The sequence below is a fragment of the Rhinolophus sinicus genome, chromosome 16 (genome assembly GCF_057876585.1).
Source record: "Rhinolophus sinicus isolate RSI-liver-muscle chromosome 16, RSI-T2T, whole genome shotgun sequence".
NCBI classification, from domain to species: Eukaryota; Metazoa; Chordata; class Mammalia; order Chiroptera; family Rhinolophidae; genus Rhinolophus; species Rhinolophus sinicus.
Window position 1 is genome coordinate 11,532,723 of NC_142516.1, and position 17,039 is coordinate 11,549,761.

The 17,039-nt window shown below is 47.1% G+C and overlaps 1 protein-coding gene across 5 annotated transcripts in view; it reads left to right on the forward strand.

Moving 5' to 3' along the window:
* The window catches only part of TTLL11 (tubulin tyrosine ligase like 11), a 222,324-nt gene that overhangs the window by 3,490 nt on the left and 201,795 nt on the right, over nucleotides 1-17,039 (forward strand). The window contains exon 1 of one of the 5 annotated variants that reach the window (XM_074330956.2): nucleotides 6,195-10,294. The exons of 1 other annotated variant lie outside the window; for it this stretch is intronic. In XM_074330956.2, coding sequence (XP_074187057.2) covers nucleotides 9,890-10,294 — 405 coding nt within the window. In that variant the 5' untranslated portion in view covers nucleotides 6,195-9,889. Of the gene's footprint in view, nucleotides 1-6,194; nucleotides 10,295-17,039 lie in introns of those variants that run through there. 3 more of the 5 variants (XM_074330955.2, XM_074330957.2, XM_019731232.3) reach the window with 3 other exon arrangements.

The following is a 17,039-nucleotide window of genomic DNA, read 5'->3' on the forward strand; positions in this document are numbered from 1 at the left end:
GTTCCCATGACCTAAATGGACATCTATCTCCATTGGCTCCATGGACATTTTAAACCCAACGTGTCCAAAACAAACTCACTGTTGTCCCCCAACCCTGGTTCTCTTTCTGGTTCCATTGTAGCGAATGATGCCTCCGTCGCTATCAGGCAGCCTGGGGACGGTCTGAGAGTCACCCCGACTTGCTCTCTCACTTGTCTCCCACATTATTTCCCAGACATCTCTAGGTCCACCCCTTCTCTCCTCCACTGTTCCAAACTGTGCTCGACACTTGAAATAGTGCCTGACATATAGCAGGAGTTCACTGACAATTTCTTGAATGAATGAATAGGTCGGGTTCTCACCACCTGCCTCTAGACACCCTCCCTCAGATCCATTCTCCACTGGGTAGCCAGAGTGACCTGTTGGGAATCAACCCCGTTCTGTGCAGGTTCCAAACCCTCAGTGTCCCCTGACTCCCTGCTGGGCTCAGGATGGTGTCGTGCTCCTTCTCATGGCTTGCAAGACCCTGAATGACCTGGCCCTTTCTGCCTCCCCAGCTCCTCTCCCCACCCTCTGCTATATGTAGAGAAGTCCAGTCACAACACGGTGCTGGTAGGCGGCCGGCGGCACCAGGCTGATTCACACTTCCGTCTTTGCACATGCTGGTTCCGCTGGCTGGAATCCTCCCCCATGCCACCCCATCTGCCTGGTGAACTCACGCCTTCAAGAGCCACTTTGCAGGTCATCCTGGCTAAGAGGTCCAGCTTGGCCACTTTGCATGTTTCCTTCTGACAGCACTTCAAGCTCTGCTGCCATGTATGCATGTGTCTGGCCTCTGTGGATAGGGAGCGTCCCCGGGCCCAGGGGCCTTGTGTGGAAGGAAGGAGTGAAGGAAGTTTCTATGTCGGTTAAACCTGAGACACAAAAGCGCCCATGTACCCAAGCATGCATCCTGTATATTTATCTTGACCCAAAGAAGGTTATTCTTTCAGCTATTTATTGATGCATAATAAATGACCCTAAGTGGAGTTACCCAAAGTAATGGCAATTTATTATTTTTTCTGGTTTGAAGGTTGGCTGGGCTCTGCTGGGTAGTTCTTCTGCTCCATGCAGTGTCGCTGAGGTCACTCGGTGGCTGCATTCAGCTGGGCGCTCAGCTGGGGCTGGAGCTTCTCATCCTTGAGGGTCTCTCCATGTGGCCTCTCATTGTTCTGCAGTCTTGCCTGAAAATCTTTAAAGCGTGATATTAGCTTCCATCAGGGAATGTTCCAAGGCAAGTTATAATGTGCAAGACCTTCTTAAGCCTTTGCTTACATCATATTTACTAACATTCCATTGGCCAAAGCAAGTCACATGGCCGTTACTGGGACGGGGGTATGGTTCCCTGGGGTCATCAGTGTAACTGTCTACCATGGTCATGTTTCCTTCTTTAGAAATGATCCTAAATATAATACAACTGAGAATCCTTTCTATCTGTCAGGTCAAGGTAAGCTGAGTTAGTCAAAGGCAGTTTGCCATGGTCTCTGATCCTCTTGCTTTGAAGCTAAGGCCCAGCCAAAGTTGGGGCCTGTCCCCTTAAGCAAGCCTGGGTCTGCAGGTGGGGCCATCTGCGTTGGAGACGCCCCAACCTCTGTGTCGAGCGTCAACCTTGTCCCTAGGAGGCTGGGTCTTTGAGAACAGTCCCCTCCCATGGGACACCTGTACTATAAGGGGCAGAAGGCAGAAGCTCTGCTTTCTCCTAAGATTGAGAACAGCAGGAGGAGCCCTGGAGTAGTGGGAGGGCAGGCAAGAAGATCTTTTCTCCTTCTTCCCACTCCCCATTTGTCCCTTTCTCTTTTCCCATTTCTGATTCAGGAACTTGGGCCAAACAACCTTTAAGGTCCCTCCCAACATCCCATGTTGGTTCTTCTGTCATCATCCTTTGGGGCCAGGTGATGCTGTATTTATTAAGTGCCTGCCATGTACCAGGCTCATACTGGGCGCTTTACCTGCCCTCACCCTAGAAGCTGCTGGAAGCCACTAAGCTCCCTGAGTTCCACAGTACAGCCCTTTAAAGTTCAGTTCCTGGGCCTGGGGCTCATCGCCCTGGTCCCCACCTGAGGTGCATTTTGGTTGTCATGAGAGAGAGAGAGCTCACTGAACACTTCTGGCTGTCTTCCTTTGTCACATGGTAGAACTGCCTGGCTTCTCTACCTCGGAAGTTACGCTTGTTCTGGTCAATGCTATATAAGCAGAACTGTCACACATCACCTCTGAGTGAAGCTTTAAAAACTAGTGTATAATTCACCATGTCCCCTTTCTTCCCACCCATGGTGGTCATAGAACCATATGTTGAAATGGAACTTCTGTTTGTCTATGACCTTGAGTGTTACTATGTGCAGAGACCCTGCCCTGTATACATAGTGTGAGTGCGAAATAGACTTCTCTGTGAAGCCGCTGAGATTTGGGGGGTGTTTGTCACTGCAGCATAACAAAGCCTGTCCTGGCCTATACACTCTTTCAAGTTCAACAGGAAAGATTGCAGGGCTGCTGGACTCACCTGTCTAGTCCTCATAACCAGCTTTTGTGGAAAATGGCAAGACATTCTTCAAGCACTTTCAAAATCATTTGGTAAATTCCAGTAGAAGCCAGTATGGGTCTTGATAGCTAATTGGTTGTGGAGGGATGGGGGAAATGGAGGAGTCAGGAACCCAGAAACAAAAGGAAACCCCCTCCCTAATTCACCCCTAAACTAACCAGGAAAAGGATTTCTTCTCACATTGGGCAAATTGGGAACATCAGAGATCTATCTTCTCCCGTCCCTTCCTTCCCTTCCCCTCCCTCCCTGCCCCCACATTGCTTTTCAAAGTTGGGTTACAATTGAACTCTCAATAGTGCTGTTGCTTTTTCCTAGCACAACTCCACCGATACACTCCAACAGCCCCCACTCCTTGCCAGGTGAGGCATCTGTCTTGATTGCATACAGATGATTGCTTTATAAAATATTTTTAAACCCTGACACTTCTCCAAGAGAGAAGCCTGTTGTCAGAAGACGGCAGTGGCTTTCAATTTCTCTTGACCTTCTAGGAAAAGTAATTTGAAGTTTGGTATTTATTCTCTGCCTGCACAGAGCACTTGGGAAAACAGGGTGGTATCATGTTGTCAGTTACGTTACTTCCAGTTTACTGCTTCACAAGCCTGACCATTATTCTATTACCTGTGAGTAGAGTGTCATGCATCTCCTCTTCTCCTGGGGGCTGGCATGGTAGTCAGCGAGGGAGGTAGGAAATCCATCCTCTGGGCTTTATGCTGGTGACACTAGGACGCATGGTGCATGGACCTGGACCCCAAGACCCAACATTTCATACCATCTTCTTCACCAATTTGTAAAATGTCATCCTTTCAGCTCTTTCAAGCTCTTACGGGGAGTCCTGGCCAACCTCCCCACTGGCTTAGGGCAGTCAGATGCCCAGAGGGTGCAGGGCCAGACCAGGGCCTCCCAGCGAGTTAGCACCTACCAGTAGGTGACAGCACGATAGAATGGCAGAATGGGAAGAACACGGACATAGCACTGGACAGATTGAACTTTGATCTTCAGCTGTGTCACTTACTGTTTGACTTGGGAAAAGAGCCTCCCATTTCCTCAGCCGCAGTTGTCTCATCTCTAAAATGGGAACCATAATAATCATCAACATTTATAGATGACTTATGTGCAGACGATTTACATATTTCAACTCACTTAACTTTTTACAATGACACCCCGAGATAGTACTGTTATTATCACTCCCCTTCGCAGATGAGGAAAGTAGAGGACAGAGGAGCTCTAAACTTGCCCAAGGTCATAAAGGAGAACACAAATTATGACCCCGGCAGTCTGACCACTCTACTCTACATCAAGAGTCAGCAGACTATGGTTAATCAGCCAGGAAGTGGGAGAGTTGAGACTTGAACTCCAGAGTCCATTCTCAACTTCTACCCAAACCGTCACATGAGGAAGGTAATACTTTCCTCCCTGGAGGGCTCCTTGGAGGATTGAAATGCTGGAATACACAACAGGGCTTGCTACAGAGGTGTGTTCAATGAACAATGGCGACTACTATCATTCAAAAAGAAATTCCCTATTTGAGAAACAGTTAAGCCAGAACTGCACATGAAGCCTTGCACATTCATTAAGACTGATCACTCCCCATTCCAGGGACCCCAGTGCTCCCAGATGCTCCATCACCCCTTGTCTAAGAAGAGGAGGAGATTTTGGATCTCAGCCTTAAGGATAAACAGCTCACTGAGCGGACAGGGGGTCAGTGGGTGTGGGGGAGGATGCACCAGTCAGAGCAAGACCATGGTGTAAGCCTAGAGATGCAAAAGTGTGTGTGTTCGCAGACAGAGCCAGGCGGGAGCTGTTCGGTTTTACTCAGACGCTTGTTGCTATGGGAACTTCCCTGCACCTCAGCCTTCTTCAGCTGCTTCAAAAACCAGACCTCAGGCGCCACCTGATGGCAGCCTCTGACACTAATAGGGCGGAAACAACCAGCTAGAGTGAAAACTGCCCATACCCCTCTACTGAACTGTTTCTTCCTGTTTCTTTCCCTGGAAATGGACTTGCTGTAAAAGTAATAGAACAACAACCAAGGAAAATTTTTTAATTTAAAGATTACATTTTTCCAGTTATCAAAGCACTGCATACTCATTGCAGAAAAATTGGAAAGTACAGAAAAGAATAGAGAAAAAAAAGGTCACTCTTAATTCCATCACCCAGAATAAGTAATTACTATTAATATATTGGAATATTTGAATCCACTGTTTTCATCTGCATGCAATTTTCACATAGCTGAGGATTAGTGTGTATATATATTTATGTATACATGGACTCAGCTATGTTTAAACAGGCTGCATAATTTTGTGAACAAAGTTTTGGTGTGGGGGTTAGTGTGAGTGTTGGGAGCTGGGTGTCAGAGTCAGACCACCCTGACTTTGAATCCTGTCTTTGTTTGGACTAGCTCTGTGACTTGGGCAAGTAACTTCTCTGAGTAGCAATTTCCTTCATCATCTATAAAATGTGGTTAATAATTATTGGGACTTATCCCAGGGCTGTTCGGAAGATGAAATGACATAACATATACAGAATGCTTAGCACAGTGCCTGGGACAGAGAGGTTCCTCACTGGCAGTCGATTGCAACATAAACTTTAGTCTGCGTTTCTGATTCATAGCAGAAATCTCTAGAAATGGGATAAATTTTTGGATTCAAGGATGGGAAGAGCCTGAAAGTTGATACAGTGTGCCAAAATTGAGAGGAAAATTTCACCAAGATCTCATGTCTCCAGCACCACAGCTCTTGTCATTTGTCTCAATATTCTCCAGGCCCTGTTTACACAAAACAATTATAAGCATTGTAATTACAATACTTGCAGCAGTTGGCTTAATGTGACATCATCGACATTCTAAGTGGCTAAAGCTGTTGTCGACACTTAGAATAATTTGCTTAACTATTGTTGAGTATCTGAGCAGTAATTTTTTATTCGTTCGTTCATTCATTCATTCATTCATTCATTCATTCAATAGTTATTGAATGCCTACTCTCTGCCAACCACTGAATGAGGCATTGGAATTTGGTGGTTACCAAGAAGTGTACCATCCTTACTTCTGGCACTTGGACTCTGGCCAGCGAGACAGACCATTACAAGTAATCAAACAAGCAAAACTCTGTAAGCTGTGGTGAGTGCTGTGAAAGAAAAGGAGCGAACTACTGGAGAGACCTACTTTTTTATACACTTGTGTGTTTTTTTGAAGTAGTCCAAGTCCCTAGTTCTACCTTGCTTTTGCTCTTCAACAGCCATAACCGAAGCTTCTCTTTGGGGAGTCCCATATGGGTTTGCATTTTCCACTAACACATTTTAGAGTTTCCTGAAAAGTCAGAGCGCACTGTGGCATTCAAAGACCTGACAGTGAGCTCCAGTGGGCCTCGTTTCCTGTTCTCCCTCTAAGGCTTGTGTTTCAACCAGTCCAGCCTGCTCCCTGACCCCCTGAAGAGGCTTATGATTGTTTCCTTCTTAAATCTACTTGTACTGAGACTTTTCCTGACCTCCCTCTCAATACGGAACCTCCACTAGCCCCAGTAGCCTTTGAACCAATGGGCAAAGGTGCCCCCTTCTGGTGGACAAAGCCTTGATGGGTGAGGCCTGGTGGACAGAATGTAAGTTGGATTTCCCACCCCTGGGAGGCACTGTGGTTCACCTGTGTGACTGTATATGGTAGCCCTGTCCACAGCTTCTGGAATGACCACCCTACCTACTTTCTATAAAATCTACTGATTCTTACTCCATCTTGGAGACTCAGTGTATATTCTATCTTTTATGTGAAGTCTCATCTAGCATTCTACAGCAAATTCTAAATTCTAAAGCACTCACAGTAAACTCTCCATTCCTTGAACTCCCCAATAATTTCTTTTTAACTCTTTGCCTCATTTCACACTTAATTGTATACTGTCTTATGATTTCTCTTGTTTTCCTCTCTTATATCATAATTTCATCTGAAAAGTCTGATTTAGATTGAGAAATCAGAGGCATGTGGGTAGATATGTCATTGACACTGAACGCTGAAGGAGAAGTAGGCAGAGATCTAGAGAAAGAATGTCCTAGGTAGATGGTAGAGAAAGGCACATACAAAGGTCCAGAGGCAGAAGACTTTTGCCCAGAGGCAATGTAAGACCAAAATGAATATCTCTACATGGAACGGCCTTTCCAGATTTGGCAAACGAAGTGGAAAACAGCTTACTAAGTTATGCAGTAATACTACTTTGTGAGTATGTCATTGTTCTCACCCCTGGAAGTGGGGACATGGAGATTAATCAACCCAGACATGTTTCTTCCCACACTAATGGAGAAGGCTAAGACGATTTCTATACAGATAGACCATGGTGCAAGGTTATGATGCACGTCAGTAGAAGATAGAGAGAGTAACTATTTTTGCCTGTGGGCACTGAAGAAAGCTTGTCCAAAGAGACATCGAGTGGGGTCTGGTGTATGGGTTTTCCAGGTAGAGACACAAAGGAAGAAGTCCAGACTACTGTTCAAAGGCATGAAGGCAGGGAGGGGAGGGTGACTTCACAGACTGGTAATCAGAAAGGGTCTCTTAGGACAATTTCATGTGCTTGGACTTTCTCTGTAAATGGTGGGAAACCAGGGGAGGTTTCTAAGCCGGAGAGCGGAATGTCTGTCTGTAGTATGGGCAATGAATAGGGGTGTGGTGGAGACTGGAGGCAGGGAGACCCATGAGGAGGCTGGTGCAATGGCCCAGTCTATAGGCTTGTGTTTCAACCTGTCCAGCCTACTCCCTGGATGGGTAAGAGAAGAAAGATGGGAGAGACATTTCAATGTAAAACCTGTGAGACGTGGAGGTGGATTGGTTTTAGAAGGCCAGGGAGAGGATAAGTTAAGACTTTGCAACTTTCAATCATGCCGAACTGAATGAAGATGGTGCCCCTTAAGGAGACCAGAGAGGCCAGGAGTAGAGACAGGATCTGAGGGGTAGTTTGATGGAGAGAGATTGTGGGGCGGTAAAGGCATATCTTTGGTACCATGGACAGCTCCAAGGATCGCCAAAGGCCTCGGAATAGAACTTGCAGATCAATGGTTTTTGACTCGCTGTCTTAAAATCAGCAGAGGAGCTAACTTAACGTGCAGACTCCCAGGCTCGTTGTTCTTCACCAAAGTCTAGTGTTGGGATTCAGGAGCCTGCATTCTAAATAAGCACCCCAGGTAACTCGGGTACAATGGGTCAGATGACTATACTTAAACACTGAAATAAAGCCGCGGTGGGCTGCAGAGGAAGCGATGAGAGCGCCCTCTGCTGCTGGAAAGGAGATTTGGACCTCTTGAGTTTATGACTTGTGCATTTAAGGCAGTGTATATATACAGTGAAATCCTGGGCCAAAACAAAGGAACGAGAGACTTGAAACGATGAGTGAGGAGGAAGGGCCATCTTACTTGATAACTAATGTGTTCCTTTCACCCTATAATGCAGAATGTGGCAAAGTTCACCTGATGCAGTTATGGTCACTGTCTTCAGTCTGAAATGCTGTTATGTCTTCCCAACCCCATTCCCTAAAAAAACTGCATGTGGCTCCCTCAGGTAAGATTGGATTGGCTTTAAAAACATATGGCAGGGCCGGCCTGGTGGCTCAGGTGGCACAGGTGGCCTGTGCTCCTAACGCGGAGGTCACCGGTTAGATTCCCACATGGGCCAGTGAGCTGCTCCCTCTACAGGTAAGATTGTGAACAACAGCTCTCCCTGGAGCTGGTCTGCCATGAGCAGCCGGAGGTTGGCGTGTGCTGCTGAGCGCTGCCACAGGCTGCTGTGTGCTGCCAGGAGCAGCTGGTGGCCAGCATAAGTGGGCAGCAGCCAGCGTGAGTGGCCGGCAGCCAGCACAAGTGTGCTACCATGAGCGGCTGGTGGCCAGCATGAGTGGACCGCAGGCATTGAGAGCGGCCAACCAATGACTGGCGACTGATTGCCTCAGCTGGGGGAAGCACAGGGCTCATAATACCAGCCTGGGCCAGGGAGCTGTGTCCTACAAAACTAGACTGAGAAACAACGCCTTGAACCTGAGTGGGGGAGGAGGCAGCGGGAGAAGGGGGAAAAACAAAATAAAACAAAACATATGGCAACCCCAAATAATTGAAAGCAGGGACTTGAAAAGCTATTTGTGCACCCATCTTCATAGCAGCATTATTCACAATAGCTAACAGATGGAAACAACCCAAAGGCCCATTGAGGGATGGATGAAGACTGTGGTAGATACGTACAATGGAACGTTGTTCAGCTTTAGAAAGGAATGAAATTCTGAAACATGCTACAACATGGATGAACAGTGAAGGTATTATGCTGAGTGAAATAAGCTAGACACAAAGGGACAGTAATGTATGATTCCTCTTAGATAAGATGCCTAGAGTAGTCAGATTCCCAGATTGTAGAATGGTGGTTGCCAGGAGCTGAGGGGAGGGAGAATGGGGAGTTATGGTTTAATGGCTATAGTTTCAATTTGAGACAAAAAGTTCTGGAAATGGATGTTGGTGATGGTTGTTGCACAACAATGTGAATGTACTTAATGCCATTGAACTATACACCTTAAAATGGAAAATTTCATGTTATGTTTATTTTAGCACAGTAAAAAAATGACATAATAAGAAAGGCAGTGCTTAATGTCAACTTGGCTGGGAATCTGTAGGGCTTCTCCATGGTTCCCCCATCCCATAGGAAGCTCTCTGAGAACAGGGAAAGGTATCACTTCTCTCAGGATGGGACCCCTCCCAGGAGCCCTAAGTGTTTCTTCAAATGGATAGCTGCTCCCGGAGGGCCTGGACTTGTCATGTCCATCATCAGACTGAGGTGCTTCCTGATGGCGGGGTTCCTTAGAATGGGTGAGGTCGTACCTCCTCCTTCAGACTGGAAGTTATCCCAGGGAGTGGGTATGGGGGTGGGGGAAAGTGAGCCTCTTGTTTGAGAGTTTTGTTTTTCCTTTCAAGTCTCAAGGCTCAGGAGCCCCACAAATGCCGAACACTTTTCTACCCTCCGTTTCTCTTCCAGCCTCTCCAAGTTCTGCGCGCTCAGAAACCCAGCGCATTCTCTGGGCGGGTTGGCCAAGGAGGCTCTCTGCCCTCTTCCAAGATGGCCGCCGCCGCCTCTGTGACAGGCCTGGTCACGTGGCACGGCCGCCTATGAGGTCGCTGGGGCTTTGTAGGTGATTGTCCCTTCCCGGGCTCCGTCCCGAGGCGGTGACTGCTCTTGTCAACCGGTGCCTGAGCGATCATGGCAACGGACTCGGGCGGAGAGCGCGTGGTAGCGGTGGCAGCGGCGGCAGTTTGGTTGCGGACTGGGGCGGCGGAGTGGCGGCGACGGCGGTGGCAGTGGCGCTTGCACCAGCCTTGAGCGCCATGCAGCGGGGCAGCTCCGAGAGGGAGCTGGCTGCCCGGTGGGACGCGGAGGCGGCGGAAGGGGTCCGCGTGGACGCGGGCGCGGCCGGGGAGCCCGAGCGCAAGGCGGGGGAGAAGCAGGCCAAGGACCCGGCCCCCACGCAGCCTCGCGCGGCCGAGGAGGGAGACGCCCGCGTCCTCCCCCGGCCGCCGCCCACTCTGCCCACGTCCAAGCCGAAGCCGGCGCCTGCGCGGGGCCTCTGGCCGCACGGGAAGCCCAGGAGCAAAGGCCCAAGCGGCAAGCGGAGCTCGGGCCGCGGGTCGGAACAGTTCCGCGCTCAGCGGCCGGTCACCGTGGACAGCTCCAAGGCCAGGACCTCTCTGGACGCCCTGAAGATCAGCATTCGTCAGCTCAAGTGGAAGGAGGTGAGGCCCGGCCCCGCCGCGTGGGCACAGGGTGGGTGGACAGGACGACCTCACGCGAGTCGGCCCGGCCCAGGCCAGGTCTGGGGGCCGAGTTCCAGCTGTGCGCCACGCTTGAGCCTACAACTGCTCATCCTTTAAGGCCGCGCCCAACGGCACTTCTTCCGGAGGCTTTCCGATCCCTGTCAGCCAGGTTAGGCCCTCCCGCGCTGTGGTCTCCAGCCCTCAGCACCTGCCTCCGCTCATTGCAGATACTTGTTTATACGCGTATGTCTGTTTCCACTAGTTTGTTAGTCCGGGAGGCCTGATACCCTCGCTCTTTCCCTTCCTTTAAGTTCTATTTGTTTAGCACTTACTGTGCGACTCTTGGGCAGTGTAACAGTTTGTACTTTGGAGGAAGACAGACTTAGGGTCTCATTGTATTCTGCCACTTAGCCGTGTGACCTTGAGCAAGTTGCTTTGCCCCTTAAACTTATTTCCTCCTCTGTAAAGTTAGGCTAATGATACCTTTCTTATCGTTTTGCTAGTATTAGAAGACTCATTGCTTATTGTAGCATGGCACAAGCGTGCAATAAATACCACCCTCTCCGTCCCACGCTCTCCTCTCTGTCTTGCTCCGTTGCCATCACGGTCACCATCACCACCATCATCATCATCAGTGCAGGCACTGTATTTACCTTCCAGGGCTTGCATGCAGTAGGTGTCAGTAAGTGGTAGATGAAAGGGTGAATGAAGGAATGGGTTATTTGTCTATCTCTGAACCCATTTTAGACTTGGTGGGGACTGGGACAAAGCACCAATGACATCCAGGTATCTGTTGCAGTTGGCTGAGTGGATAAAGCCATTTGACTTTATTTGCAGCTTCTAAGGCTATTTAACTTGCTTTTAGGAGGGGTCAGGATTGTGATTTAAGGTAGTTGAGTCTGGAGACTTAGACCTAGGTGGCCTGGTGATGGGACCGGGTTTGTAGCAGGCAACATGAAGAGTTAGATATTTAGCCCTGGGCCTTGGCGGTGGTAGATGTCCAGGAACAGTTTTATGAAATTGGCACATGTAGAGAGATGGCCACAGAATGGATTGGTCAGGTCAAGGTGTTGATGTCCCAGCAGGAAGGAGTCATGTGATTTGGAGGGAAGTCAAGAGTCTGGCAGGGTTGACTTCCAGGTAGGTGTCAGGACTCCCAGCCTTGGGGCTTGGGATTCGGGGGGTGGACTTGCAAGCATAGGACAGCTGGAGAAAGTGAGAGAGGGCTTCCGGTTCTGGACAAGATCCCAGGTCCAGGCCAGAGATATGAGGACCAGAACAAGATAAAAATTGGAGAACTTGTCAGTGTCGTGGTCCTACTGAAAAAAGAATCCAAGGACTGAAGCCAGGCCATAGAGTCAGGCAAGGCTCATTGGCCCAAGTCGGGCCTGTGCTTAGTTAGCCCCATGGGAGAGAGAGACGTGAATGAAGCTGGCTAGATCTTGAGAGATGGACCCGGGTGGGTTCAGAAATCAGCAGGCATACATGCCAGCCCAGGGTCCTTCACTCATTGCGTAAGTGTTCCCTGTGGGTGCTGGGCCCTGCCAATCAGAGATGCATAAGATGTAAGTAACCCTTGGCCTCAAGGACCCTATGTTTCTGTAAAGGATACAACACAAGTGAAGAAATCATTGCAGTAGTTACAGGGCCTCTGATGCTGCTTCCTGCAATGCCCTTTGCCCAGTTATGTGTATGCCCTACCCTGTCACTGCAGATCTCTGAGCAAGTGTCCAGGTAGGTCTTCCCTGTCGATTCTTCTGTTGACCCGTGCTCTTATTTTATTTTTTCCCCAGCACTAAACTCTACCTGCTATTGTAGCATGTATTGTTTGTTTATTGTCTGATTCCCTTATTAGAATGTAAGCTCCACGAGGGCAGGGGCTTTATTTTATTGATTTCTGTACCCTCAGCTGCTTGGCATATAGATGGCGCTCAATAAATCTTTGTTGAATGCATGAATACATTATGTGATGAGTGTTTCTCTTTATGTAAACGTGTATGTGTCGTGGGACATGGTGGAGGGCCAGCTCAGGGAGGGCTTCCTGGAAGAGAGATATCTGAGCTGAGTTCTGAGTGCTGAAAAGGAGTAGGTGTTATTTAGGGGCCATCAACTTTGGATCCCTGGTGGAGGGAGTAGTTTGGGCAAAGCAGAGGTGCGTTTGGGGTTCAGTACGGCTAGATCATACAGTGGGCAGCAGGATGGTGAGAGCTGAGGCTGGAGAAATGGCAGGGGTCACATCATGTGCCATGCTGTGGGGTTTGGTCTTTTTTGGAAGGCTATGTGAGCCACTACAGAATTTCAAGTTTCTTCCATTTATTGGCTGTGCTACCTTGGCAAGTGCATTAAGTTCTTAAGGCCTCAGTTTGTCTACCTGTCAGAGGGGGTGGGTTGAGCTAGTTCGATGTTCCCAGTCTCTACTCTGCAGCCACACAATGGCCTACATAAGACCCTTCCTTACACTGTGAACCCAGTGGTGTGGACAGTGTCCAGGGTACTACCTGTCAGGGCCCCCTCCACCCCAACCCTGCCTTTTTCTCCTGCTCAGAAAGCAGATTAGCATGTAAGTGGAGATGCTCATTCTAGGATATTTTAAAACATCATTCACTCACAACAATAAGACTTCACTATTAGATGTGTGATTGTTTACCTAGCACCACTCTCCTATTAGTTTGGAGGTCCCGAGTGCAGGGGTAGTGACTGACTTGTGTTCCCAATGTCCTACACATTGGAGGTGCTCAATAAATATTCATGAGGTAAATGAATGAAATACTTGCAGCAGAGCCCACATCTCCTTTTGACACCCTGGAATGTGCAGTTTGAAAAGGGGCAGACTAGGTAATAAACTTTAAAGTTCCTTCCAGCTTTAAACTACGATGATGGTGTTCTCAGTGCCTGCTGCGAAGTTGACTTTGTGACGAGTAACGTATATACAAGCCAGGTGGTAACAAAGTGGAGACACTCGACCTCTCCAGGCCTCAGTGGCCCCATCTGTTTCCGGGGTGATGCTGGACAAGTCACCTCTAACCCTCAGCACTGACATTCTAGGAGCAGGAGCATCTGCTGGGGGCTGGGGGACAGAATTGAGCCAGTGTCCCCGTGCCGCTGCTGTAGGATTTGGGAGTACCCAGCAGGGGTGGGTGGGTAGCCAAGGTAAGAAATGAGGTCACCAATGCCAACTGGGGTGAAAGCTCTGTCTCCTTTTCCGGGTGCAGAGTGAGGGGTTGCAGCACAGTCTGCTTAGCAGGGCCTGTGAATTCAGACATTTGCTTGGCCACAGGGCACAATCTCCCTTCCTTCCTCCTTCACTTTTCTTTATTCCATGCACCTTTGAACAACAAAACAATGGTAATAAACAACAACTGTAACGAACCCTTACATAGCTCTTACCATGTGCCGGGCACTCTTCTAAGTGTTTGACGTATATACCTACAATGAGTGCTCTCCCAGCACCACAGTACAGTAAGTGCCTCATTGTCACCATTTTACAGAGAAGGACATTGAAGCACACAGAGGTTAACTTATCCAAGGTCACATAGCTAGCATTTGAAACAGGTATTCATTTGTAACCAGCTTGCACTTCTGTGCCCTTCCCACTCTCCCAGCTAGCTCCCTGTCTGCACACCCTCCTGGCCTAGGGGCTGCACATGTCGCTATGAAGGGGATTGACTCCTGGCCCTCCAGCAGGTCCCAGTGAGGGACAGTTACAGTCTAGTCTGGGCGTTGAACGGGTAAAGAGCGTTCCGTACAGAGTAAGAACAAGGGCAGAGAGTACACATCAGGTTTATGTGCAAGGGGGGACGATGGCAGCCTGGGAGCCTGTGGGAGAGTGGAGAGGGAGACGGAGCCAGATCACAGAGGACGTAGAAGGCCTTGCCAGGAAGCTTGCACTTCTGACCGACTGTGAGCACGGATTCTTGCCATATATAGACCAAGCTTCTTTGCCCACTCTCTCAGGCCCAAGTGAACCATGCCAGCTGATGATTAATTTTACAGTTATAGCCACACTGGTCAGGTCTAATTCAACTATGTCCACAGTGTAAATTTGTTTCATAAAGGAAAATTCACAAATATTAGCTCTGTAAACTTGTAGATAAGATGAAAGTTTATTCTAGAATGGCAAAATCATGCTTACAGGGTCACCACTGAAGTTACAACATGAAAAAGAGGGATGGTTCCTGGCTCGTAGCTGATGATCAATAAATATTTACAGACTTGTATGGTCCGCTTCCCATCACCTGAGCTTCTCTCCTCATCACCTGTATATTCTTTTGCAGTGTTGACACCCTTATTAAAGAAAACTTTAGGGAAAAGATGCCATAGGGAATAGATGCCACTATTGCAAGCTGCCCTCCTTGGAGATGTAGGCTGTGTATATGTGCACAGTGGTTTCCATGGAGACCAGCTACCGTGAATGTGAGATTTGATAGAGGGACCTTTGTTTGTAATAGTTTGCATAAGCCCCTGTGCATGAGCTCTATGTTTCAGAGACTCCAAATCATGTGTTGTTTTCTGAAATTTAACCAGCCTTTCTTCAGAACATGTATACGCTTATTACATGGTCCTACTTATACGTCATATAATATTAGTTACTGTTTATTAAATATCTATCATGTGCTAGGCATTGTACTGAGTGCTTTGTGCTCATTAAAATTATATATATATAATTATATATATATATTACATTTATTATGGATTATTTAATCCTCACAGCGACTGTCTGAGGTAGATCCTATTATCATTTCCAATTTACAGATGAGGAAACTGAGGGTTAGAGAGAGGTTGGTACAGAGCTAGACCAAGGCCACACAGTAACAAGTGGCAGAGCCACCCAGGGCTTGTAGCCAGTATCCAATCCTGTACCATCTCCTTTGCTAACTCATTGCAAAAATCCACCCTGCAAACAGTCATTCCACTATTATCATCCCCAAATAACAATTGAAAAAAACTGAGGTGGGCACACAAGTAAGTGAGAGAATCAGGGTTCAAACAGCAGTCTGTCTTGTCCCAAAGCCCACTTTTCAGTGTGTTTTATGATTCTCACTTCTTCGCCCTCCCGTTCCTCATCTGACTCATAACTCTCATAACAGTGGAGTCGCTCAGAGCCAGGAGAGTGATATTGCAAATAGGACTTAAAATAAAACACATTGCAGTATATCCTGGCTGGCAGGGGAGCATTTGGTGCCTGCACCTTCCAGGGCCTATCTCTCTGCCTCCTACAGAGGAGAAGCAAGCCCGCTGCCATTGGCCTAGCTGGGCTGCCTTGCTCCTCTGTGGGATACGCGTCTGCTGTGTGAATCGCTGTGTCTCCGATTCCCTCTGAAGAAGGCAGAGCATAAAATGAAAAACTGGATCGTTTAACATTCCCTCCCTTTCTTGTTTTAATGATAGTCCTTGCGATTGGCTTTGTGTTTTTTGAAAATAGCATTTATATTTAAGGATGGTTTATATCCTACTCCATGAAATATTCTTCAACAGACATATTATTTTAATGTCTAGAATTTTTCCTTTGGAAGTTAAACTTGTCATAGCATAAAAATCACAATTCACTACCTACCGCTGTTATTTGAACAATACAATACACGTAATAGCTTCGTGAATCCACACAAACACTGTACAGTTCCTTTAAAAGACAACATTCCAGGGTATCATATTCATGTTCTATAAATATTACAAATTAAAGAAAAAAAATTTTTAAGCAGGTGTTGTAATTGCTAGAACTGGTTTCCGTGTTATACAGACATACGTACTCTCTTATTGTAAATAGCTTCAATTTTGGTAGCATTCTGGATTCTGGTTTTGTATCAGCAGAAGTTGAATGTAAAAATTGAATCATTTTATTTTAAGTCTGTTCCTTGAAAAGAACATATAGCATTATAAAAGTTATCAGCTGCTCTTTAAGTGTCTTACGAGGAGGAAAGTGGTGTATCCCAGAACTTGCATGGATTTTGGATTCAGACACATGAGTCTGAAATCATTGCCACTTAAAATCCTTGCCACTAACTGGTTGTGTGACCAAACTGATTTGTGTATGAAATACAGAACCTCTCTGAGCCTCAACTGTAACAATGGGCCTAGTGGAACGTATCTCGCAGAATTTCTGTGAGATTAAATGGTAGAATGCATGTAAATTGCTTTATCCCCATGTTTGGTACACTATAGGTGTTCAGTTAATGTTAATTCTTTTCCTTTTATTGGGTAACTATAGACATTGGTTATTTGATCTTTTTTTTAAAAAAAAAACTAAAACGAACAAAGAATTTAGTCTGCATATATAGGTTACTTGTTAACCAGCTCATTTGAATCCCTAACAAATATTTTGAGACCTACTTTGTTCCAGGCTATATCTGGATTCTTGGGTAACAGCAGATAATAAAAACACAGGATAAGGGACAGTTATCTGCAGGATAAGGGACAGTTACATTTTGAATAAATGTCAACGTCATGTAGGTTTAAAGATTTTTAAGTAACACTGATTTAAAGTTTTCTTTTTAAACCAATCATACTTTTGAAGTTTCGTGAGTTTAATTGAATTTTAAAAAGCCACCATTCTGGACCTGGTGCCTCTTTCACACTCTGGTGTGTTAACTATGTACTTCACCATGAACACTTACTTTAGTTATTTGAGTGATATCAGTAAGTCTCTTAACTTCTGCGTTCATAGAATAAATAAGGCAGTGAGTTCACGGGGAGAACTGAGGTGGTTGTATGTATCGGTTAGCTGCGT